Consider the following 24,645-nt stretch of genomic DNA (forward strand, 5'->3'; position numbering starts at 1 on the left):
TATTGCAGCTGATAGGACTCGCCACAAGAACGTTTTTCCAGTGCCACCAAATCCATAAATAAAGAACATTCCACCTCTTTCAGCATCAACAGCACCAATGATCTCATCATAGATTTTCTTCTGTTCATCCGTCAGCCTGAGTATATCTCTATCATGAGCCGTTCCAAGTTCTCCAAGATCGTAGTTACGTTCATCGAATATCAATACATTCTCAACCCGACTACGACTACTTCGAATCTTTGGCATAGATTCATAAGTGGATAAAGAACTCCCATTTCGTTTCATAAGCTTCTCAATCTCTATCAAAGCAAATTGTTGTTTCTCTTCATCAGTTAAAATAAGTTCTGCATTAGAACAAAATTAATCAGTAAACACACAACTATTATTAATAGCAATAAGATGTCACGTGTTTAAAACCTTAACAGAAGCAGGTGAAAATGCAGCAAGTTAATACCTGGTCTATTCAGACGTTTCCTATGATGATACTCGATGTCTTCTGACAATAGTTCCCAAGTTTGTCGGAAGACAACCTCTGGTTGACTTAAACTATCAGAGCATATCATCATCACAAACATCTCTCTAACAAAGGCTGCAGAACTTTGAAAGCTGTGCCTCACTAAATCATCAATATATTCTTGATCGTCGTCCAATAATCCTCTAGCGTAACATGCATCTTTGTACTCAGCATATACTACATTGTTATAGGTCTTTATTTCTTCAAAACTGGTAGGACCTTTAACAATGTTCAATAACACTCTCAAGTAATAGGCTGCCTCTTGCTTGCGTGGAGCATAATTGATTCTTCCAACACTAAATCCTTGTTTCCTTCTATTGAACACCTTTTTACGCTTATCAAAGGTATAAAAGTTAGGGATCTGAGCATAAGTTAAAGTCCTTGCGAAAGCATCCACCTTATTCAACTCAAACCACGCTAGAAACATTGTGTTTTGAATGAGTTCACGGCTGACAACGTCATGAAGCTTGTCTTTACCTTTGAAAATAATTTTTTGTTTCCCTGGTAGATGGAATTGCAGTATCTCAACCGGAGTAGATCTGTAATGAATCGGATACTTAAAAATTCTCCAGGCACCTTCACAAGCTGAAACATATCTATACAATACAAAAAAATAGTCAGGCGTTTACAGTTTTTAAACATTCACATAAGAAAAAAAAATTAAAATGTAAACTGCATCAATCACCTGCAATCGAAGAAGTCTTTTATTTCATTCTTTTTTTTCTTCTTCACACCTTCTTCAACTGTGGCATCATTTGGTGCAACATTTTCTGATGGTTCAACAGCCTCTGATGGTTCAACAGCAACAGTAACACGATCTGCTCCCTTGTTAATATACTTAAACAAATATTTAATAGAACCAGCTTGGTTGCACCACTCAACATTGATGTGAGCTCTATAACGGAGAGACAACTTCTTGTTATATGGGATAACCCATCTATTATCGAGTTTAATGCCGTTTTTCTCAACATAAACGCCTGGTTGTGTACGTCGCCTATACACAGGAAAGCCCTCTTTGTTAACTGTAGTTTTCTCTGAATGTCGTTTAGGATAATTCTTCTCACATTTCCCATTAACCATACATGGTGAATTCATGTTGGCTGCTCCACATGGACCATGAATCATCATGTCCTTAACAACATTATACAGCTCTGGCTCTTCATCTTTATCTGGTATTTCAGCAGATATGATCTTGTCTATGTCATCAGTAGTTGGCAATTTTGAATCAGGATGCATAAAAAGTAGGATGTGAGCATGAGGGAGGCCACGTTTTTGAAACTCCACAGTATACATAGCTGAAAATATCAAGAAAGCAATCGAGTTAGTAAAAAATCTAATACAAAAAAAATTCAAAACGTGAAACACACAAATACTTACATGAAACAGTTTTTCCCAAAAGCTTCTTCTTTGTTAAATCATCCATCAAATTGTCAAGCTTCATCTTAAACACCCGACAAATAATGTCAGGTCTGTCTTCAGCTTTCAATCCATGTTTCTGAACGTATCTAGTAATCTCTGGCCATTTAGGATTGCAAGTGAATGTGATAAAAAGATCAGGGAAACCAAAATGTTTGCAAATGGTCATGGCATCTAGATAGTTATTCTTCATGTATCTAGGACTTCCTGTGAAAGATGCTGGCAATACAAACTGCTGACCTTGTTCATTCATATCGATGTTGCCTGCACTCTCAGATTCTTTAATAGAATCATAGCTGTCGGATCGCAAACATGTCTGGTTAAACTTGAGGTAACGGAGCCTGTTAGATTCAATTGTTGTGTAAGCATCAACCAGAAATTGCTGAAACAACCTTCTTGACTTCAGCAAAACGTTAGACTCATTTTCTCTATCTTGAATCCTGAATGCAAAAAACTGCCTCATGCTTATTGTATCCTTTTTCAACTTCTTAGTAGCTTCTGTGACTCCCTTCTTAATACCAAGTCGAAATCCATCCTCACCATAAACAAATATTAGAGGATACTGTAATGCAAGGTATGAAACATGAATTTCACTTATCCTTTGAAGGTTGCCTGATTTTTCCTCAATAATAATGTCCCTCTTATCCATTCCCAATTGAAAGTCTCCCGGGATTAATGCTGCAACTTCAGAAGCAGTAGGCATGCTATATGTCCTTCCATCTTTTGTACGGTCACTAACAATCCTCATATGGAGAGTACTCTCGGTTTTATTATCCAATCTGTGTCTAGCTTGCCGAAATTTGGAGACATATGGATTCACTTCGTCTAGCATAGCTATTACTTTCTGAATGATCTCCTTTTTCAAACCATCTTTCTTGCCTTTGCTGTAAACATTGTTAAAGCAAGTTAAGAAGGTGCAAATCTAGATGAAAGTGTAAAGAAAATGTTTTAAAGAAAAAAAAAAACTATCACAGAATCTACAAACCTCAATGCGTTTATTCTATTCTCTGCCTCATTTTCTGTGTCGACAATGTATAGTTGACCAAACTTTGCAGACTCCCCATCCCTAGGTTTCAAACTCCCCATCCTATGGTAGTTTTCACCTTGAAGCTGAAACATTTTTGGTCCCTTTCCTTTAGGAACAGAACGATCAACCTTCCCTCCTATAGAAGTAAATGAAAAGACCATGTTATATGGTCGGGTGTTCCTTTGATAATGTTTGCTGAGCTTATCACTTCCATTAAGTAGTCTTTCCATAATCTCGGGGGGTTTCTTTAAAAGAGGCAACTGAACTTGACCTTGCATACAACATAAAGTAAAAATGGGTTTCTTGGACTTTCTACTCTTGTTTATGCGTTCACCAAACCACATATACGCTCCACAATGCTCACAAATATGTGTTGCATCACCTTCATCTACATAATCTACAAAATAGAAATTTAGGTAAATGGACGATTAAAATCTTGTTGTCTTTGTTTTCATACAACTTCAAATTCTGCTTGGTAAATTTAGGTTCATGACTTACCAAATTCCTTTTTAGCAGTCTTGGAAGGTTTAGGCTTGGAAGTTTTAGGTTTTGTATTGGAGAAAGCCTGTTTCATAAGTGCTGCCATTGTAAGAACTCGTTTTTTCTGAGTTTCTGTTTCCTTTGTTTTTGCATTGACGATATTAGCATGTTCTACATCAGAATCTGTAGTTTCTATGCTACTGCAATCCCATTCTTGATCATCATCGTCACGCATTGTTCCTGTCAAATCCAATGTTTCTCACGTGAATACATTGTTAAATGAAAACATTACATAAACGTTACAGAAATCCCAGATAATATAAATGTTACCATTAGATGAAACATCCGACAGGTGAAAATCATCATCATCATCATCATCATCATCGTTATCCAATATAACACGTGAATGTTTGTCACCTGAAGCCACATTGACATCTACAAAACAATCAATTTGAAGTCTAACACCATCTGATATTATATTCACTAAATAAAACAGCAAGTTACATGGTATTACTAAAATATTATTCTAATACAATCGAGCAAACCATACTTGGTATTTCTGGATTTTGCTTACTCCTTTTCACAGATTGCAAGCTGCTGACATTTTCTTTGTACTTGCCTAGAAATTTTTTGAAACAGTCTGAATAATATATGGCACATGTAAATAGAAGGAATAACATATCGATAGAGTTTGATACCAGTTGCGGGTTTTCTTTTTTTTGTAGGTTCAACTTCCACAAAAATATTCCCTTGAGAAGGTCCCTCAATACCAGAAGATACAGGTATGTATGTAAGATCATCCAAAATCCTATTAAATACTGAGCTTAATGGTATTGAATGTTGGGTAGCATTCGGATTAGAGTTTTGTAAACCAATACTTCCCTGATTAGTGGCATTAGTTGTAGTATCTCTTCCTTGTCCGCCAATTTCCCTGTTAACATGATTAAAACCATCATATTGTCTTTTTCTCATTGTGAAACCTGCAATAGATCAAACAGACTTATAATTATTATGAACGTTTGGAGAATAAGTGATCAATGATGATTGTTTTAGAATTGAATAAAAAGTACCTTTGATCTTTATCCAAATCTGGAAATCTGGTTTCAGTCTAGAGTTTTGCTAAGAAAACATAAATGTTTAAGGCTAATATTTGTTTAGATTACAGAACATTTTTAAAGTTACTTGGCGGGTGAAATTGAAAAAATTTAAAATTTTGTTTCTGGTATTTCTAACAATCGTAATATTGTTTAGAAAATATTCTGTTAGGAACAATATATTATTGTTGAGATTATATATTATAGTAACATTTTGTAACTTAATAAATTTAATCATTTGACACTTAGAATCCGCGCAAAACAGATATAAATTTAATCGTTTTTTATTTTATTACAAAAGTAAAATTGAAATAGTTATTTAAAAATATTAATGTATGATTTTTAGTAGTATGAAAATTTATAGTTTAAAAATTAGTGTTTGAACCTTAATATTTTTGAAATATGAAAATCATATATAAGACACACTCTGTTCGCAACCGATCTGATCATTTTATACATATAAAACATTAGAGTTACTTGTGAAGGATACTATATGTACATTAATCACATGGGGTAACAAATGTTCACAGGGCATACTCAAAGGGATTCCAACAATCTTATTTATGGTTTTTCTTTTCAGGATAGTTTGTGTATAGCATGGGGTAACAAATGTTCGGAGGGCATACTGAAAGGGATTCCAATTACAATATGGCTCAAGTAAGTAATTTAAACTTTGTTTGCATGTAGGTCATACATTTATAGAACAAATTAAAAAAATTTATAACTTCAATATATATAAAATGAATGACAATTTTATAAAAACTCATAGTCTATTAAAACTCATCATTTATTGAAACTCATAGTTATTGAAAAAAATAAAACGACCAATATAAAAACCCAAATAATAGCAAAACCAAATAATAGCAAAACAACAAATGAAACAAAATCCAACCAAATCTTTATCCCCACGCAGCTTTGACTACTCCCCAGCATTCTTTTCCACCTTGATGATCTTAGAGTATCTCTTCTTTGAAGTAGAAGAAATGTCATGAACAGCTTTGTCTACTTTTCGTTTTGACAGTGGAGTTGAAGATGAACATGTGTTGTCTTCACTTTCAATGCTAACAAAAGATACCTACAAAAAAAAATGTGATTAGGATATTTAAGTTCAAAAGTTAAATGATGCTTAATCTTATACTTTATTAAAAACAGTGAAAACTTTAACAAACCTGTTCTGATGGACGATCAGATGAAACAATGTCAGTCTGATTGGTGTCTTCAGTTTTATCATCGTCAGACTGTAAGATTATTTCATCAGCAGACCAAGTCTTCCCAATATTAAATATATTGGATCCATAATCAACATTGTCTTTGCTCACGTAGACACCAAATTTGAAAGTTTTTCCAATCATATCAGTAATAACGTCAGGCAAGTCTTCTGGATCCTCAACCTTCATAGAAAGATATAAAAATTTCATAATTGTCAAATTCAAACCATAATTTGCAAGTTAAATGACTAACTATACATACCTCTTCCAGAGAACCATTTAAGAGCACTTCAGCACTTATTCCCAAAATGGGTTCAGCAATGGTATCAAGCAACATCACTTTAGTTTCACCAGTCTCATCCTTTAGTAGGAGATGTAGTTTAAACCTAACAGCAGTGGATAAATTAGTGAAGTCATAGATCGTAAACATAATTGATTCAAGTTAAAGAAACATACTTAGGTGCAACATTGGTTACTGACTGATGGCATGTTTCACAATACCACAAATGTTTCACTGGCACCAAATCCTTGTTAGTAATGTTAGTCACCTTCTTGTAGTGGCACTTAATACAACCAAAATAGTACCATGCATAGTCTGTGTCTATTGCATAAACTGTTGCTCTAACAATGCATTTCTCAATCTAAAAAAATAACATTCTGTGTTAGTAAATGTTTAAGGCTATAATGCAAAACAATTTATCAGTAAAAAGTAAATGTGTAGATTATAATACAAAACAATTTATCAGTAAAAATGTAAAATTAACCTCAGTTGCCATTACGATATCCAAAATTGTTCTCTCTGGATAAAGAGACCACTTATCTGGTTGGCGTTTGTTTCCTTGAGGTTTTACAACCTCAAGAGAACCAGCAGTGAGAGCCAACTTATTATCTGGCATCCTAAAAGGGTTATAAAACATTTGCGTAAGAACGTTTGTATATTAAGCACAAGATAAAATTATTATGAGATTAGAATAGAACGTATTACATTAGATAGTCATTCACATCAAATCCAGACGGATTGATCTCCACACTTGAAATTTCAAATGCACTTGTGACCTGGACTTGGCCTACAATAATTTTTAAAAATTACTACTTTTAATCAAAATCATATTATAAGTTACGAATCCTTCATAGTTTAGTAGATATTTTACCTTTGTAAACATTGATTTTAGCAAATCTCAGTAAACAGATAAAATTTTTATCCACTTGAGCGACTTTGTATGCATATAGCATATGTTCAGCAAAACGACCCCAAAGACAACATGCTATTTGGAGACCACTGTCAAAGAAAAGAAAGTAAAAACAATAAACACACATTTATATACATGTGAAATGTCTATTTGCGAAAGGTTGTATTCATAACTTACTCTGTATCCCTCAAAGTAAGTTCCAGCTTCTTCGTTTCTTTACTTTGGACTGGAACAACTTGCATATCTCCAATCTCGGTTGCTTGACCAACAACATCTTCAACAACATATAAAAAAATATTAATATCATTATATATAAACAAAAAGATAGATAGATTTATGAGGAAAACAGTTAAGTTACCAATAAGAAAATTAGAATCAAGACTTCCATTAATGATTTCCTGAAACGTTGCTAATGACAAAAAACAGTCGTCATTTTTCAGAGAGGATTCGGTGACGTTGGAGCTATTTATGATCGACAGCTTGAATCCATGGCTAGTCGGTCGGTACTTTCCAGCAGTTGGGGTCACTGAGAAATTCTCAATGAACCTCCACTGTCCAACGTGCAGTTTCTTAACACGACCAAGGAAGACTCTTTTGCAGGTACAATGAATTTTAACACCCTACATTAACATTAAAAAAATATAGTTTAGTCGATTGCAGATCAAACTTTGTTAGAATAACAGATAACAAACAGAAACACTTACTGTCTTGTCTGCTAGTATGAAGTGAAGAGAGTCTCCACCAGGGTAATTCGAATGTTGAGTCCATGAATGTAGTACTTTTACTTCAATCTTCCAAGTTGTTTTAAATGGTTTGACATTTTTCAACAACGTTATTCCGTCGGATGTAACCATAGCCATTTGGGAGTTTTGTTTGTCGAGATGTGATGAAAAGATTAGGTGATGGAAGCCTTTTTATAGTGGAAGCATCGAGAGCATATTCTGAATCTGATATTTTAAATTTTATACGGTTGTATCGATAGGGATTAGGATATAATTTTGTTAAGATTTAGAAGATATATCATAATATTTCTGTTATAATCTTTTAATTGATTTAAAGTTTGATATTATCTGGCTTTTTCACATCGATTATTATCTTGATAAAATATAGGTTAGTTGAGATTTTAAACATTTAAGTAGTAGAATATTCTCATCTAATATTATCATGCGATATTATCTTCACAAAAATATAGGTAATTGGATTTTAAACTTCTATTTTCTGTCTAACAGTGGTTTATTGTTGTTTATTAGGAAAATCGGGTCGATGGAGTGTATACCAAGTCCTGTAAACCAATGATAAAGGTCCAAAAGATATCGTCTCTTTCACGTGCTGAAAAGCTAGAAGATGAAACTGGTAGAAGAGTGTTATATTGAAAACGAACTAATATAGATTTGGAATTATAAATAATATCAAATAGTGAACAGGAAGTGAAAGGTGATCACAGAAAATATGAGGTAATAATAAGAACAAACTGATGTATTATGTAAGTGAAGAGTTGTACCTTTGACTCATAAGAAAATTATGATTTTGGGTAACATTGTTGATGATGTATATTTGATTATAAATATGGATTGATTGTCTTATTAGTATGCTCGATGAAGAACTTATATATGAGTGTAATATGTATGGTAAGTACGTAAATGTTTATTATAAATATAGTTTAAAAATATGACTATAACTGATGTATTCGTTGAAGATGTGTTGGATTATAAAGGTTGGTAGTTATCCATAATTATTAATAGTGTATTAATAGTGTATTAAATTATAAAAGATACTATCGAAATTATTATATTAGTTGGGTTACGAAATAGATGGTCCTATGTAGACTTCTTTTAAGTAGATAAAAAAGATGTCTCTATTTTAATAGGATAGATTAGAATGTTACACTAAAATAGTGTAATGTTTAAAGTTAGGTTGGAGATGATTTTAATATAAAAAACTACACTGAAATGATATTTTGCGGTTTGGTTGAAAATGACTGAATGTGATTGGATAGAATTAGAGTAAATGGACGAAAGAAAAGAAAGTTGAAATCTTTGGAGAGAAAAAAATGGAAATAAGAGTAAATTTTTACTTTTGACAAAAGTGGAGTAAGCAAAAAATTTCTTTTGTTCCCTAATATTCTCGCCAATGATGCTATACAATCACAGTCTATGTTCTTCATCGTCATTATCAAAAGCCCGATTAAAGAATATTATCAATTTCATAAACCAAGTAACCAATTTCATAAGCCAAGTAACCAAATACCACACTACACAAACTGAATTAACCACGAACCGGACCTCATCATGCCTAGTTGCCTGCCTACCTTTATTTCTTGTCGGCTTCTAAGCCATTGGTCCTAGAAACATGCGACTTTTCGGATAAAAATTGGTTGAGACTTGAAGACTTGAAGTTGTTAAGTCTCTCTTTCACTTCCTTCTAAATGATAAGAACTAAAAAGAAATTAAGATGTTGATTCTTTGTGAACTTTTAATCAGTTTTTAATGTTTCTCTATAAACTATTTTCTATACTAATCAAGATTTCTAAAACATAAATTTCATAAGATAGTAAACCGGATTGAGCAAACAACTACTAATTTCTACTCATAAACTAAAGTCCAAATTTCTAGGTTTCTTTTAAATAATTGTAAGTTATTTTAAATTTAGTTTAAGTATTCCTAGATTTATGCATTAATATAACAAAAAAGAATAAACTGCTAAGATAATAACTATTCAAAATCATTAAAGCTTATTACAAATAATTTTTTGACATCTAAAATATAGTATTAAAAGTATAAAATAATCTATGCTAAGATTTATTTTAACTTATCAATAAAGTAAACTTAACTGTTTATTTTTTTATAATTTTATAAACCAAGGTACATATTTTATTGATGAAATATATTATTTATAAATTTTGATTTATTAATTTAGTAATCTAAACTACATAACTTACATGTCACACTTAAAAACAAAAAAAAAGAACAAAAAGAAAACAAAACTAATAAATATCCAATTAAATTTTATAAAATAAAAAACAAAAACTACATAAACATCTAAAAAAATAATATCTAAAAACCAGAAACTAAATCTAAAAACTCAAAACTACTTGCACAATCAAAGGCTTAAATAAATGACAAGTGGGGATTAAAAATAAATAAAATAAGACGTTTATAAAGTTGCATACACTTTGGAATCTTTCATAGTTTGTATAGTTCTCCTTCACGTCCTCTCCTTGATCGTCTAAAGATAAGACCTTTCACGTCCCTTTCAGATGGACACGGCCGTAGAATCTTCCGTTAACAACTCCGGAGACTGTAACGGTGAATCCAATAACGGGAAAGTCCAGCGAAAGGTGGGTCTTGTTTACGACGAGACCATGTGCAAGCACGACACACCTGACGGCGAGGCTCACCCTGAGCGTCCCGATCGTATCAGAGTCATCTGGGAGAAGCTTCAGCTCTCCGGTGTCACTCAAAGGTTCATACTTTCCTCTTCATCCGTTTTGTTTTGGGTAGCAAAAATGGAGAAACTTGCTGCTGAAACTTTAGTCAAGTTTGGTGTTTTTTTAGAAATGGGCCTCACTTTGCTTCTTTAAAAGACATTTCTTTTACTTTAAATTCTTCATAAAGTGACTACCTTTTGTCATGGGGTTTAGAGTTATGTTTCTTTTGTGTGTTTGTGAAGAAAAGTTTCAAACTTTTTCTCTGGCTTTTTCCTTGAGTCAGAATTAAAAAGAAACCGTGAGGCGCTAGTTAGGTGCTTTACATGGAATTATTGATTAGTATGTATGGTGGCTAGTCCTATTCTTTAAAAAAAAAAAAAATTGCTCCAGGTTCGATTTGCGTATTAGTTGGATGCCTATGCTCTGCCTTGACCGATTTTTAGAATACTAGTAATGTGGCAGCTGTTAGCGTTAGTAGTATAGACTATACAACCCTCCAGGAAGTTTATCCATCTAGATTTGTACTTTGATTCTGCTCAAATTGACATTCTGTGGTGTTTCATCTTGCAGATGTGTGGTTCTTGGTGGTACCAAAGCAGAAGATAAGCATCTCCAGCTGGTTCACACAACGGACCATGTTAATCTAGTTAAGAGTTTAAGCACAAAGAAGCAAGATGATCAGAGAGACAGGATTGCTTCACTGTTGAATTCTATATACATAAATGGAGGTTCATCTGAAGCTGCATATCTTGCAGCTGGTTCTGTTGTAGAGGTAGTAACACTTGAATGCATATTAAATCACTTGTTGAGATCCCATTTGAATGATCTTGCAATTTTTCAACAGGTGACGGAGAAAGTTGCCAAAGGAGAGTTAGATAGTGGGTTCGCTATTGTCAGGCCTCCAGGGCACCATGCTGAGGCAGATAAAGCCATGGGGTTCTGTTTTTTCAACAATGTTGCAGTCGCTGCTAGCTATTTACTTAACGAAAGAGTAATGACTTCTATAGTATTATTACTTATTCAGATTCCTTTGGTCCCAAACTCATTTTTGGTTTTTACTTAAATGCAGCCTGATCTAGGTGTGAAGAAGATTCTGATTGTTGATTGGGATGTCCATCACGGAAACGGCACGCAGAAGATGTTCTGGGAAGATCCTCGTGTACTAGTTTTCTCTGTTCATAGGTATATTAGTATATATATATATACAATGTGACCTCTGTTTACATGCTGCTTAATATTACTCTATAAGTGACTGAAAATGCGCATTTGTGGCTAGGCATGAGGGTGGAAGCTTCTATCCAGGGGGAGATGAGGGAGATTATAACATGGTTGGGGAAGGTCCAGGTGAAGGGTTCAACATAAACGTTCCGTGGGAGCAAGGAAGATGTGGAGATGCAGATTATCTTGCTGCTTGGGACCATATCTTTATTCCTGTGGCTAAGGAGTTCAATCCTGATATTATCTTGTTATCAGCTGGCTTTGATGCAGGTATATAAGGTTTAATCAATTTTTTTTCGAAGGCTATGTCATGTTAAGAGGTGTTGTAACCTTTTCAACTTCCTCTTAACAGCTATTGGTGATCCACTCGGCGGTTGCCGTGTTACACCATATGGTTATTCAGTTATGTTGAAGAAGGTTGGTGTTGAAGTAATGAACTGCTTATTTTGAGATAAGTCATATAAACTTGGATTGATCTCATTAATGTTCTTTACAGCTTATGGAGTTTGCACAAGGAAAGATTGTGATGGCGTTAGAGGGAGGGTACAATCTTGACTCAACTGCAAAGTCTTCACTTGCGTGTGTCCAAGTTTTGCTTGAAGACAAACCAATTCAAGGTTCTTGTGAAGCAATGCCATTCATGTCGACATGGCGTGTCATACAAGCGGTATGTATGGCTCTGTATCATCCATATAGTGCCTATGTTACTTGTCGGCAACGCTCATATGTTTCTTCTGGGTTTAGGTACGCAAGAGGCTGTGTACTTATTGGCCTTCACTTGCAGATGAACTATCATCAAATCTTATTGATCAGAAAACTCCTACTCCAGTTATGCACCTTTCTCTGCTTGATCTTCTTTTTCTTAGCCAGTCTCTGATTCTCACATCACAAAACTTCCTTTGTTTATTCATTCTAGATTGTCATTACCTCAAACTCCAACTCTGAAGCTAAAGACAACGCTCATGAAATCATGGATCAAATGTCCAAACTCAACATTGAAAACCACCAAGTAGATACTAAGGTTTCCACATCTTCTTGGAGAAGTGATCTCTCAAAGGTTGACGTTTGGTATGCCTCTTTCGGATCCAACATGTGGAAACAAAGGTTCCTTTGCTATATTGAAGGAGGACAAGTAAGTAACACTGTTCCATCTTTTTTTTTTAGGTCAAGTCTTAGCTTCGGTATTAGTTGTCACATCTAGCTTTTTTTTTTCAGGTAGAGGGAATGACAAAGCCATGTGTTGGTTCAATGGATAAAAGTCCACCAAAGGGAATAACGTGGGGATTATATCCCAACAGGTTGTTCTTTGGCCGTGAATCTACAAATGTTTGGGGTCAAGGAGGAGTTGCTTTCCTCAACCCTCTTACTAATCTCACTGATCAAACTCACATGTGTTTGTACAGAATCACGTTAAGTGTTTTTACCACTCTTTAATTTCTTGTTTTTTTTTTCTTTTTTGCTGCTTTTACCTCATTAGAATCACGTGATCTTTCTTGCTTATCTCCACTAGTGTCTTTCTTGAAACAGTCTCGAGCAGTTCAACGATGTTCTGTTTCAGGAAAATGGCTTGAACGTGGATTTTGATTCTCCAATCTTTGATCTAACTGCTCTCAAGTTAGTAGAGAACAATGGATCCACTCCACTTGAAGCTGATTTGGTTAGTCAAAACACCAAAATGTTTGATTAATACGCTTAAAGAATAATAGTCACGTTTAATTACATTCATGTATGGTCATGTTTCACAGGCTCCTTGGTATGGAAACGTTGTCTGTATGGGAAGAGAAGGCGACATACCTATACTTACAATGACGTAAGTTTCCCTTAAGACAAATGCTCTCTTCCAACTTCATTGGTTCCTGATAACTTTTTTTGTTTGCAGTTGCACATTGTCTCTTGTTGAGAAGTTTACATCTGGTGAAATCCCACTAAGACCTCCTGCAAAAGCCTATGCCAACACTTTTATAAGAGGACTTGTTGAAGGAGGAATATTCTCTGAAGAAGAAGCTGAGGCTTACATAGACAATGCTGCTTCTAAACCTCTCTAAGATTATTATTTGGAGCTGAGTTTATTCAGTTACACTATTGAAACCGCACGGTTTTAGAAAACTGTCATATTATAGTGAACATTTGTTACATGTTACCATTTGTCAAAAGATAAGACAATAAACATTGGTGGGAGGGGGAATTAATTATGTTAAGCTGAATTTATTGGAAAATAAAAGATTTATCATCAACCATTGGTTCTACGTAAACTCTAACTTGTGAGGCTGTGATTGGTTGATACTTAGTTTCTAATATACAATAAGATACTTTGAATACTACTTGAGAGTTGGGGAGTTCTCGTTGACCTTATCACCCTGATCGTTGGAAGATAAGATAACAATGGCTGGAGAGTCTGAAACTGCATCTTGGAGAAGTGAACTCGCAAAGGTTGATGTCTGGTATGCATCTTTCGGATCCAACATGTGGAAACCGAGGTTCCTTTGCTATATCCAAGGAGGACAAGTAAGTAACCAACCTTGTTTTTTTGGGGGGGTGTTATGTCTTTGGCTTTGGTCTTAACGTCTTATTCTCAGGCGGCGGGAATGAAGAAGGCATGTGTTGGTGCAATGGATAAAACTCCACCGAAGGAAACAACGTGGAGAACGTTTCCAAACAGGTTGTTCTTTGGCCGTGAATCCACAGTTACTTGGGGTAAAGGAGGATCTGCTTTCCTCAACCCTCTTACTAGTCCCAGTGATCAATCTCACATGTGTTTCTACAGAATCACGTTAAGTGTTGTTTGTTACCACCACTCTTTTAAATTAAATCTCCAGTTTCTGCTTACCACATTAGAAATCATTTCTTTATCATTCTTTTTTCTTTTTTTTTTTTGTTTTGCTCGAAGAACAGGCTTGAGCAGTTCAACGATGTTCTGTTTCAGGAAAACGGCATGAAAGTGGATTCTGAGACTCCCCTCTTTGATCTATCTGCTCTGCAGTTAGTACAGAACAATGGATCCATCCCACTTGCTAAAGTAAGAAAACAGATGTTGCTTTTGATACGCTTTAGAGAGACATGTAATAGTATGTATGGGACATTTTTTTTGCAGTCTGGTTGGTATGGTAACGTTGTCTGCGTGGGAAAAGAATCAGGCATACCTATACTTACAATGACGTAAGTTTACTCTATTTCAATTTCATTGTCTTGTGCGCTGTTTCGCAATGACTGTTTTGTTTGCAGATGCACTCTTTCTGTTCTTGAGAAGTTTATATCAGGTGAGGTCCCATTAAGACCTCCTGCAAAAGCCTATGCCAACAGTTTGGTAATGGGACTTGTTGAAGGAGGAAGACTCTCTGAAGAAGAAGCTTGGGCTTACATAGACAATGCTGCTTCTAAACCTCTCTAAGATTGTTTGGAGCTTTGTTTGTTTACTACTAAAACCACATGGTTTAATAAAGATTGTCTTCTCTTTCAGTGTGGTGTTATGCAAAACTATGTATGTATCTTTGTTGTCATATCAGACCACAACCGTAGCTGAAACAATCTCAAGCTACAAAACTATTTTATGCAAAAGCAGATTGTTTTCTAGATAAAGTGTTTCCATGCATGAAAAGTTATGGATAAATTATCTCTTGAGACAAGTCTTAGACAACATATTTTGCTAGTTGCTTCAGGCTCTTTTGGCAACATCAGTGTCATCTTCGAAACCTCCCACGGGTCCATTCTCCATCTCAGTGTTCTCCATGCCTCCAAACTGAGCCTCACCCCCACCAACACCAAACTGAGTGTTCTCACCACCGAACTGAGAGCTGTTACCAACTGGGTTTCCACTAAACTGGCTGTCTCCAGCGAATCCACCATTGTTGATGCCGTAGGTATTGCCACTATCATAACCACTACTTCCATTGTAGCCACCAACAGCACCTGCACTTGAGCCCTCTCCATAACCGCTGCCGCTAGATCCATAGCCACCACTTGCACCATATCCACCAGCTCCACCGCCTCCATAACCGCCGGCACCATAACCACCTCCACCACTCCCAAACCCACCACCTCCAAACCCACCGCCACTTGTTCTATCATGTGCATAACTCACTTTAACAATACGACCATGGAGATCCTGAAGGAGGATTAAGAAAGAAAAAAAAGGATTCTTAGTTGAAACCTAACATTGTTCTCAGAGAAGTAGATAGTAAAACATCAGCAACAAGAAAGTTACCTGCCCGTCCAAAGCCTGGATAGCACTAGAGGCCGCCTCTGCATCAGTGAATGTAACAAACCCAAATCCCCTCGACCTACCAGTTTCACGATCCAAAATAACCCTCGCTGTATTAAAAAAAAAAAACACAGATGCAGAGTTAGCAAAAGACAATTAAAAAAAAACCATACAACACACTGCAACCATTTTTTACAAGAAAAATACTAAAAAGATCAGTTAGTTTTTTACTTCCAACGACTTCGCCGTATTTGCTGAAAGCTTCTCTTAAGCTATCCTCATTCATGCCATACTCCATACCTTACAAAATATCAAAACAACTCATAAAGTTAACAAGAACATAGCATAACAACCAGACAGTCTAGAACAAAACCCACCTCCAATGAAGAGCTTAGAAGATGACATGCACCTTATCGCCTTAAAAAGCGAAGGGCTTCTTGATAAAGAACCATGAGCATTGAGCTGCTTGCTCGTCGTCTGCTTCAATACGTTGCCGAATTTACTCAGAAAAGCCATCGCCTATAGATATCTAACATGGCCAAGTAACATTAAACCGTTCTTAGGCATAGATCGTTAATGTAAATTACAATCAAAGCTTTTACATTTGACCAAGATCACTCAAATCAGAGACAATAATAATACCTTTAAGACAGCTAAAGAGAATCAAAGCTGAAAACTTTTTGGGTTTATGAGAAGGAAAATGACAGTGAGGAGGAGTAAGTACCTTTCTTTCTCTACTACACTTGCCTTCCGCTGTGATTCTTAAGCTTCTGTTAAAACTTAAAACCCTACTTGTGTTCTGTTCTGTAAAGGGTTTATGTAGAGTTGTTGTTAAACTAAATCATGACCGTTGAAATATTCATTGAATTAACGGTAAATTAAAAAAAAATATACGAAAGGCCTTTTCATCGCGTGACAGCCCAGTATGAATGGGCCAACAAACAAGAAAAAGAGAGCCCACTACACAGTCTACTACGTCGTTTCCCGAGTCAATCTTCTGGTGTCGTTCCGAAGGCGCCAAAAGCTGTGAAAAATGAAAATTCACGACAAAAAAAAAAAGAAGTCAAAAACTCGCGCGGGGTTGTAATTAATTAATTTTAGCTCCCGCGCAACTTCCACCCTTTACAAAAACCCTGTCCTCTTCCTCCGAAACTAATCCATCACCCACACTCACTACTCCTCACAAAGCACACACCTTTAGGGTTTTTTTTTCCATTTCGAGCCAAGCACAAAACCAAAACTTTGAGAATGCAGAACTCTGTAACCCCAGATGCTATCTCCACCGTATTGTCAAACCCATCTTTCGATTCGTCTTCGGATCGATCTGAGATCGTCGTCCAAGTCGTCGATCTCAAACCAATCGGCAATCGCTATACGTAAGCTTTGTACTTCAAACTCTAGATTAGCTTTCCATCCTCGCTTGATACTGTATCTGGGTTCATCAATTTCGTCAATATATCGGATTTATAGCTTCGCAATCGTGTTTGATTCCATTGGTACAGATTTGGGTTTTTTGATTTTGGATTAGGGTTTTGATTAAAGGTTTCGTCTTTTTGAATCTCCGGGTTCGAATTAGGGATTTGAGGGGGTTTTGTGGTCTTTGGGTTTTATTATCTGATTTGATTTTTTTTTACATGTTGTGATTGTGGTTTACAGGTTTAGTGCCAACGATGGGAAGACGAGAGTGAAAGCTATGTTCACAGCTTCGTTAACACCTGAGATCGTTTCTGGGAAGATTCAGAACCTTGGTCTGATCCGTCTAGTGGATTTCACTGTTAACGACATCTCAAGCAAATCAACAAAGTGAGAATCTTTTTTACTGCTTGTTTACATCTCAAGCAAATCTCAAACTTATGTTTATTGTCTCTGTCGTCTCTGCAGGTATTTTCTTGTGACGAAATGTGAGTCTGTCGCTTCTGCGCTTGATTCTGAGATTGACTTGGATGGTAAGAAGGATGAGGAAGGTGGTGAGGCCGCCAAGAGGCAGAAGCTAGATCACTCTCCTGTGCGTGATGTTAAAGAGACTGGAATCATGTTGAAACCCAAGAAGGAGTTTGTTGCTAAATCAGCTTCTCAGATAATCTCTGAACAGAGGGGAAAGTAAGCAAATGCTCTTCTTTTAAATGTTTCATGTTCTCTGTTGATGAGTGTGTGATTAATCGCTTTTGGGTTTGTTTTTTGCAGTGCTGCGCCAGCTGCAAGAATGGCCATGACTAGAAGAGTTCATCCACTTGTGTCCTTGAATCCTTACCAAGGAAGCTGGACCATCAAAGTCCGAGTCACTAACAAGGGAACTATGAGAAACTACAGAAACGCTAGAGGTGAAGGATGTGTCTTCAATGTCGAACTAACTGATGAAGAAGTAAGAAAGCTCCCACTTTTCATCATCTCTTTATTATAGTCTTGTGTGGTTACTCATCTTGTTGGTTTTGTTGTGATTCAGGGAACACAAATTCAAGCTACGATGTTTAATGATGCTGCAAGGAAGTTCTATGAGAGGTTCCAAATGGGAAAGGTGTATTATATATCTAGGGGATCACTTAAACTTGCTAACAAGCAGTTCAAGACGGTCCAGAATGATTACGAGATGACACTTAATGAAAACTCAGAGGTGGAGGAAGCTAGTAACGAGGAAATGTTTGTACCTGAGACAAAATTCAACTTTGTACCCATTGAAGAGTTGGGTATGTATGTGAATCAGAGGGAGCTTATTGGTAAGAACCGTTATTTTTTTCATAAAAACTTATATCTTGCTGGTTACTTATGCATCATTTTAGGATGATAACAACTTCAATACTATGTTGTTTACAGATCTTATTGGTGTTGTTCAAAGTGTTTCTCCTACCATGAGTATTAGAAGGAGAACTGACAATGAGATGATACCCAAGAGGGATATAACTTTGGCTGATGAGTCAAAGAAAACTGTTGTGGTGTCTCTGTGGAACGACCTGGCAACCGGCGTAGGTCAAGAGCTTCTGGATATGGCTGATGAGTCTCCTGTAATTGCAATCAAGTCTCTCAAAGTTGGAGACTTTCAAGGTAATGTTGAGTTTGCAATGATTGAACAATTTGTCCTGATCACAGCTCTCTTCAAACTTGTTTGCTGATATATTCCAATCTCCTCAGGTGTTTCGTTGTCCACCATCAGCAGAAGCAATGTGGTGATCAATCCTGAATCACCAGAAGCTAAAAAGCTGAAGTCTTGGTACGACTCTGAAGGCAAGGAGACATCCATGTCTTCCATTGGCTCAGGGATTAGCCCATCTGCTAAGAATGGATCTTGGTCTATGTACACAGACAGAGTCCTTCTCTCTCACATCACAAGCAACCCATCTCTAGGCGATGAAAAGGTACTAGAACATTGAACTCCACTCGTGTAGGAAAATGCTTAACTAATTATGAACCTGGATTTCTATTGCAGCCTGTGTTTTTTAGCACTAGGGGTTACATAAGCTTCATCAAACCAGACCAGACAATGTGGTACCAAGCTTGTAAGACTTGTAACAAGAAGGTAACTGAAGCAATGGACTCTGGTTACTGGTGTGAAGGTTGCCAGAAGAAAGAAGAAGAATGCAGCTTAAGGTTAGAAGCTCAGAACTTGGTATAGGTACCAAATTATCTTCCTTCTTCAGACAACTTACTTGTGTCTGCTTTGGTTGGTGTTGTTATCAGGTACATAATGGTGGTGAAAGTCTCTGACTCAACAGGAGAAGCTTGGTTTTCATCATTCAACGATGAAGCAGAGAAGATTATTGGATGTTCGGCTGATGAGCTCAACAAACTAAGATCTGAGGTAAGGAGCTTTAAACTTAGAACCATGTTGAATATTCTTATGTGATGTTTAATGTTCTAAAACTTTTTTCCAGGGAGGTGAAGTAAATGAGTTTCAGACAAAGCTGAAAGAAGCAACCTGGTCGTCGCATGTCTTCAGGATTAGCGTCACTCAGAATGAGTACAACGGGGAGAAGAGGCAGAGGGTGACTGTGAAAGGAGTGGCTCCTGTTGATTTTGCTGCTGAAACAAGATTGTTACTCCAAGACATCTCCAAGAAGAACAAAGCATCTCAGTAGATCTCATGTTTCACGTTGTTAGGAATCTTGTTTTGCCTTAAAATGTCTCAGAACTTTGCTTGTAATAAGCTTTTCTGTAGTTTGGATTATTAGAGTTAATATCATTTAATGCACTAAAGCTTTATTTCACTTGTGTTGGGATAATCCCTTGTTAACCAGAATGAGCATGAATGGTACTTACAAATCGAAAAGCTCATGGATAAGTAAGAACTCTGCAAGATATAATTTTGATGATGTTCTTTAACTTCAGGCAAGAAACTACTTAAGTATCCAAAATTATCTGCAATGGTTTTTTCACTATTTTACTTTGCATACAACTACATGTCAAAGGTTAATATTGTCAGCTTGATTTACAGAGAATTGAATAATGCATCTTCTTTAGGCTCTTGTTTCTTAGAATATGAAAGAATCAGGGGGTAAGATGAGGAGAGTGAGAGGTTCCTTAAGAGGTAACAAAGATGATTGATCTTCGATGGAGTGCAAACAATAAAATGCTCTTTGTATTTGTTTTCTGATAAAGTCAACCACAGTTTTGAATTTGTATTTTGTTTTCGCTTTTCTCTATAAAACTTTATGCTACGGTCTGCTGCATGTGGTTGTCTTCTTGGTTGGCTCTGCTGCATTTGATTGTCTTCTTGGTTGGCTCTGCTGCATATGGTTTTCTTCTTAAACTGCAGAAACCTGTGTGGGTTATGCGTTGGCCAGCTCCCCAATGCAATAAAGAGTCAGATTATAGACAGTTTGGTTCATTTGCTCTGGCTCACTTTAACTAAACACCTAAAGGTCATTTTGCATCAAAGAACACAAACTCTATAATGGCTTTCTTATGAAATTGAATGTTTATGAAGAAGTTTCCAAAGGATTTAAAAGGATGAAAATACAAAAAAGAAAGCAAGAATGTGGAGAAACTAAACCCACCAAAAACAGCCAAAACGACTTGAAACATCAAACTAAACTCAAGTAGTAAGGCCAAAAGAAAAAGAAAATAACAAACTACTCTCTTATGCAGGTGCCCATTAGATGCAAAGTCACGATGAAACACCACCACCGCGAGGCCCACCACGTCCTCCTCCTCCACTTCCCCTTCCACTGCCACCGTTTTGTGGAACCCTCTGGTAACCTTCTCCGCCACTCCGAGGGTTTGAGCTCTTTGGTCTACCTGAATACTCACCTCTTCCATACTCTCCTCTTCCTCCTCCTCCAACACCACCGCGTCCTCCTTTGAAACTCTCGTTCCTGAAGCTTCCTCTTCCTCCAAAGTACCTTCCCCTACCACCTCCATTGTTTCCTCCTACAAAAAAGATCAAAAACCATTAAACCATCTCCTTATTCTTGATCAGCTCTCTCTCTCATGTTTCTTACCACGAGTGTTTGTTTTCTTCTCCTCTAAAACAACTTGACGATCGCCAATCGTAATAGGTGAGGCCTCAAGCGCACTCTGCCTTCCACTAGACGTTTCGAACTCCACAAAACCAAAACAGAAACCTTGCTGCTGAGAGATCACACATCACAAACGTGTAAGGAAAGGAACCAGTTTAAGTTAACTCTTGGAGATGATTGTAGATTATATCAAAGACCTTATTGCTTCTGACTTGAATCCCTTCATGCTTGACAGCACCAAAGCTCTTGAACACCTCTTCAAGCTGTGTTGGTGTGGTGTCAAAAGGTAAGTTCCGGACATAAATCGAATGTCCATCATCTGTAAAATAACAAGTAGACATAACAACTCTCAGTAACCAAGGGATTGTGTTTACATTTTCAAACATAGAGATGGAAAGAAGAATCTACTGACCTTCCACATCAGCATTGCTACTGTTGTGAACATTCTCAAGACCTAAAGAAGCATTGGGAGCTGCTGCATGCTCAGCAGGTGGAGGAGGAGTTGGCTTCTGGTTGGTTCTGACCGGAGCTGCTCTTGGCTTGTTCCGAGCAGCAACGTGTGTTGGTGGTGCTGGACCGCTTCTCATCAGTTTGAGCTGTTGTAATCACACAAAAGAAAGACTTGTAACGTTTCACTACAAACCAATGTTCACAATAGCTAAGGCAGGCTTTGTAAAGGAGCAGCAATCAAGAGGATTGCCTATACTTTAACGAATTATTGATTTATTTTAATATATATTTTACATTTACATAATATATTTTAGCTTTTGGATTTAGTTATAAAATTATTTTGGAAAAATTGTAAATTTATACTAACATTATTTGCTTAATTTGACTAATTTAGATCGTTTTAAACCATTTTAACCGATTTGATTCATATAAACAAATGAAAGATAGATGAGAAAATCAGTTATTAAGCAGTTAAAAGACTCACGATTGAAGCATAGGTAGGAGGATCTCCATGAGACACTGATAGAACTTCACTGTGATTTAACTTAGCTGGAGGAGGCTCAACAATAGGCTCAACGTCAACAACAACACCTTCATCTTTCTCACAAGGATCATCATACACCTCAGCCACATTGTCAACATCTTCCTCCTCAATAGAAGCAACTGGCTCTGGTTCAACCTCAGCCTCACGACTAACAACAACAACACGTTCTGACAAACAAAGCCAAAATGAGTGTTTCTGTGCTGTGGTAAGACACAAAACAAAAACAAAAAGGCTTTGGGATCTTTTCAATCTGTACCTGGTTCAACAGGAGCCTCAACTTCCTTGATGGCAACAGACCTGGTCACCTCTTTCTCCTCAAGGAAACGAAACACATCGTTTAAGACAAAGTAACCCTTGTCTTGAGGAGCCAAGAAGAAAGTCTGACTAAACCTCTTCCTCACATTATCTTTCCCGGTTAAGCGTCCAGTCACCAGCACGATAACGCCTCTCTCATGAGACTCCTGAGCATCCGCAGTGTCTATCTCCGCGGTGTAGTCTTCATAGCTCAACGACATGATCTTATCATTGATCGCCTGAAATAGTTTTGAACCAATGTTGTTAGATCAAAGTTTGAAAGACTTTATAGAGTTCTAAGAGTCTCACTTGCATAGTTGTGACGGTGGTCACAGAACCGGTGACATCAGGACGGGTTAACAAGCTGGAATCTTGGTAAAACCGGTGGACTAAACCGGGAGATTGGTGGAGAATGTGGTAGTATTGCTCCACAAAGGCACGGCCAACAACCTCAGCACCAGGGGAAGTGCTAGCCTCCTGCTGAGCCATCTACACCATCCATATGTATATTAACAACGTTATGTTTATCCTTTCGATCAATAACATATTAAAAGTCAACGATCTGTTCAAGATTTCACTGTTTACACACACACACACACAAAACCCTAAAATGAATTAAAGAGAGAACGTTTACAAAACACAAAGGGAGACAATAAAGGAACAGGATGATGGAAGTCTTTAATGTTTGTAATTAAATGAATCGAGAAGAGAAGTATATGAAGTAATGGGTCATCAGATCAAAGCTTAGACCAAGGTTTCTAGCACATCTAGAAAGAGTCAAAAAAGGAGGATATATCGAAAGAAGAAGAAGAAGGAAGTGTAGTTTGTACTTACAGTGATCTGAGGGAGAGAGAGAGAGAGGGGGGACAAAGAGAGATCTGCTGCAGGAGAAACAGAGGAAGGACGTGAGAGACAGCGACAGACGGAGAAAGAGTGTGAGAAGGAACATAACTAGTACGGAGTTTAGTTTAGTTCAGTTCAGTTCAGTTCAGTTCGGCCCAATAAGACTTAAAGTTCAGTTTGGCCCACTAATCAAGTCCATTATGGGCTTCATGTTAAGTTTCTAGCATTTATTGCAATTGGGTTTGCCATGAATGTATGTGTGACTTTCACTGGAGATTTCAGTTTGTGATATTTGGGCCCAGAAGCTTTGGACATTGGGTTCTTTAGGTTCGGCCCATAAATACTCAGAGTTGGACTTCTCATCTCTTATATAAAAATATACAAATGATACTGAAGTCCGGTATGGGCTTCAGGTTTAGTTTCTACCGTTCACTTTCACTAGAGAGTTCGGGTTGTGAGATTTGTCCATAAGCTTAGTACGTTGGTTCCTTTAGGTCACAGTTTTTTTTTTTTGCTAAATCCTTTAGGTCACAGTTTGTAACAGTTATCATTGGATCAGTTTTAGTGATGGCTGATGCCAATAACGTAGAGCAGTTCTAACTGTAGTGTTTAAGGGGGTTCTTAGATAAAAAAAAAACAAACCAAACAAAGTAAGATAATAGGAGAGAGAGGGAGCAAGTCTCTGGTGGAGCATACATTAAGAGTCGATCAAACCATTTATTTTCCGGCTGTTTCAGTGGTTTAAGTATTTAAGAAGCATTAATTTTTCATCAAATAAATAATCTGCATTATAAGATTAATATAAACATGGTGATATCCTCATTTTAAGACATGCAAGGTTAAGGTTGCCCTTAGAGCAACCCCATTAATGAACCCCCGGTTGAGGTTCATAATTTGAGTATTTTATAATTTTTTTTTTCCGTTTGATTTTTTTTTTTTAAATAAAAATAAAGTGACCAATAGCGGGCCGCCACGTGGTGTGGGACTCGCTAAACAGGAACGAACTCGGGTCTTGCAGAAGGAGCGTTCGTGGACGAGGTCATTGCTTTTGCTTATTATAATCATTTTTTTTTCGATTTGCGTGTGAACCCGATTGATGACTCTCCAATGGGGTTGTTCTTAGTCCTTGATTTCAATAAATCAGTACAATGTTTGATCTTCTATGGATTAATATTTAGCATATAATTTCTTATGTTAGAAAGCTTGGATTTTAGTTTTATATAATTTTAGGTTAAGCAAGAAACATACAGTAGAAATCAAGGACAATCATCTTTTCTGTTTCATCCATTGAA

The 24,645-nt window shown here is 36.6% G+C and overlaps 7 protein-coding genes across 18 annotated transcripts; 4 read left to right on the forward strand and 3 right to left on the reverse strand.

The window, feature by feature from the left end:
* Positions 1 to 31: 31 nt before the first annotated feature.
* Positions 32 to 4,041, reverse strand: LOC130501416 (uncharacterized; the record flags this gene model as incomplete). Its single annotated transcript, XM_056996335.1, has 8 exons — positions 4,029 to 4,041; positions 3,768 to 3,872; positions 3,456 to 3,677; positions 2,916 to 3,354; positions 1,892 to 2,814; positions 1,200 to 1,809; positions 455 to 1,110; positions 32 to 344 (listed from the first exon to the last, which is right to left on the reverse strand). Coding segments are annotated over exons 1-8 (3,281 nt in total), but the record flags the coding sequence as incomplete, so codon positions are not given.
* A 32-nt stretch (positions 4,042 to 4,073) lies between these two features.
* On the forward strand, positions 4,074 to 8,466 carry LOC130501419 (uncharacterized). 10 transcript variants are annotated; one of them, XR_008939668.1, is made up of 4 exons: positions 4,074 to 4,219; positions 5,112 to 5,188; positions 7,370 to 7,529; positions 8,180 to 8,466. XR_008939668.1 is itself a non-coding variant. In XM_056996339.1 (4 exons), exons 1-4 carry the CDS (start codon positions 4,089 to 4,091, stop codon positions 8,300 to 8,302), a joined length of 495 nt encoding a protein of 164 aa, XP_056852319.1. In that variant the 5' UTR covers positions 4,074 to 4,088; the 3' UTR covers positions 8,303 to 8,466. The 10 variants fall into 10 exon arrangements, 8 of the variants coding, with proteins under 8 accessions (XP_056852319.1, XP_056852320.1, XP_056852321.1 ...); XM_056996339.1 differs by having other exon boundaries at positions 4,074 to 4,223; XM_056996340.1 differs by having other exon boundaries at positions 5,117 to 5,188.
* A 1,638-nt stretch (positions 8,467 to 10,104) lies between these two features.
* LOC108828273 (histone deacetylase 5) lies at positions 10,105 to 13,808 on the forward strand. Its single transcript, XM_018601908.2, has 13 exons — positions 10,105 to 10,391; positions 10,927 to 11,128; positions 11,201 to 11,347; positions 11,426 to 11,538; positions 11,633 to 11,844; positions 11,927 to 11,991; positions 12,071 to 12,241; positions 12,319 to 12,402; positions 12,491 to 12,706; positions 12,790 to 12,983; positions 13,102 to 13,231; positions 13,320 to 13,384; positions 13,454 to 13,808. The coding sequence occupies exons 1-13, from the start codon at positions 10,186 to 10,188 to the stop codon at positions 13,617 to 13,619; spliced, it is 1,971 nt and encodes a 656-aa protein (XP_018457410.1). The 5' UTR covers positions 10,105 to 10,185; the 3' UTR covers positions 13,620 to 13,808.
* Positions 13,809 to 13,885: 77 nt separating this feature from the next.
* Positions 13,886 to 15,030, forward strand: LOC130501418 (histone deacetylase 5-like). The gene is made up of 5 exons (XM_056996338.1): positions 13,886 to 14,079; positions 14,151 to 14,344; positions 14,467 to 14,590; positions 14,666 to 14,730; positions 14,797 to 15,030. Exons 1-5 carry the CDS (start codon positions 13,957 to 13,959, stop codon positions 14,960 to 14,962), a joined length of 672 nt encoding a protein of 223 aa, XP_056852318.1. The 5' UTR covers positions 13,886 to 13,956; the 3' UTR covers positions 14,963 to 15,030.
* On the reverse strand, positions 14,989 to 16,584 carry LOC130501417 (glycine-rich RNA-binding protein 3, mitochondrial-like). 2 transcript variants are annotated; one of them, XM_056996336.1, is made up of 5 exons: positions 16,497 to 16,584; positions 16,150 to 16,301; positions 16,004 to 16,072; positions 15,776 to 15,882; positions 14,989 to 15,676 (listed from the first exon to the last, which is right to left on the reverse strand). In XM_056996336.1, the coding sequence occupies exons 2-5, from the start codon at positions 16,286 to 16,288 to the stop codon at positions 15,227 to 15,229; spliced, it is 765 nt and encodes a 254-aa protein (XP_056852316.1). In that variant the 5' UTR covers positions 16,289 to 16,301; positions 16,497 to 16,584; the 3' UTR covers positions 14,989 to 15,226. The 2 variants fall into 2 exon arrangements, with proteins under 2 accessions (XP_056852316.1, XP_056852317.1); XM_056996337.1 differs by having other exon boundaries at positions 16,415 to 16,552.
* A 330-nt stretch (positions 16,585 to 16,914) lies between these two features.
* On the forward strand, positions 16,915 to 19,971 carry LOC108823574 (replication protein A 70 kDa DNA-binding subunit D). The gene is made up of 10 exons (XM_018596810.2): positions 16,915 to 17,148; positions 17,429 to 17,575; positions 17,654 to 17,872; positions 17,957 to 18,134; positions 18,216 to 18,486; positions 18,584 to 18,811; positions 18,899 to 19,122; positions 19,194 to 19,354; positions 19,445 to 19,565; positions 19,639 to 19,971. The coding sequence occupies exons 1-10, from the start codon at positions 17,021 to 17,023 to the stop codon at positions 19,840 to 19,842; spliced, it is 1,881 nt and encodes a 626-aa protein (XP_018452312.1). The 5' UTR covers positions 16,915 to 17,020; the 3' UTR covers positions 19,843 to 19,971.
* A 671-nt stretch (positions 19,972 to 20,642) lies between these two features.
* On the reverse strand, positions 20,643 to 23,472 carry LOC108823536 (nuclear transport factor 2). Of its 2 annotated transcripts, none has more exons than XM_018596768.2 (8): positions 23,345 to 23,472; positions 22,820 to 22,999; positions 22,473 to 22,749; positions 22,157 to 22,383; positions 21,635 to 21,818; positions 21,420 to 21,541; positions 21,205 to 21,331; positions 20,643 to 21,133 (listed from the first exon to the last, which is right to left on the reverse strand). In XM_018596768.2, exons 2-8 carry the CDS (start codon positions 22,997 to 22,999, stop codon positions 20,871 to 20,873), a joined length of 1,380 nt encoding a protein of 459 aa, XP_018452270.2. In that variant the 5' UTR covers positions 23,345 to 23,472; the 3' UTR covers positions 20,643 to 20,870. The 2 variants fall into 2 exon arrangements, with proteins under 2 accessions (XP_018452270.2, XP_018452269.2); XM_018596767.2 differs by having other exon boundaries at positions 21,205 to 21,334.
* Between the last annotated feature and the right edge of the window lie 1,173 nt (positions 23,473 to 24,645).

This window comes from Raphanus sativus, unplaced genomic scaffold (genome assembly GCF_000801105.2).
Source record: "Raphanus sativus cultivar WK10039 unplaced genomic scaffold, ASM80110v3 Scaffold0192, whole genome shotgun sequence".
NCBI lineage: Eukaryota > Viridiplantae > Streptophyta > Magnoliopsida > Brassicales > Brassicaceae > Raphanus > Raphanus sativus.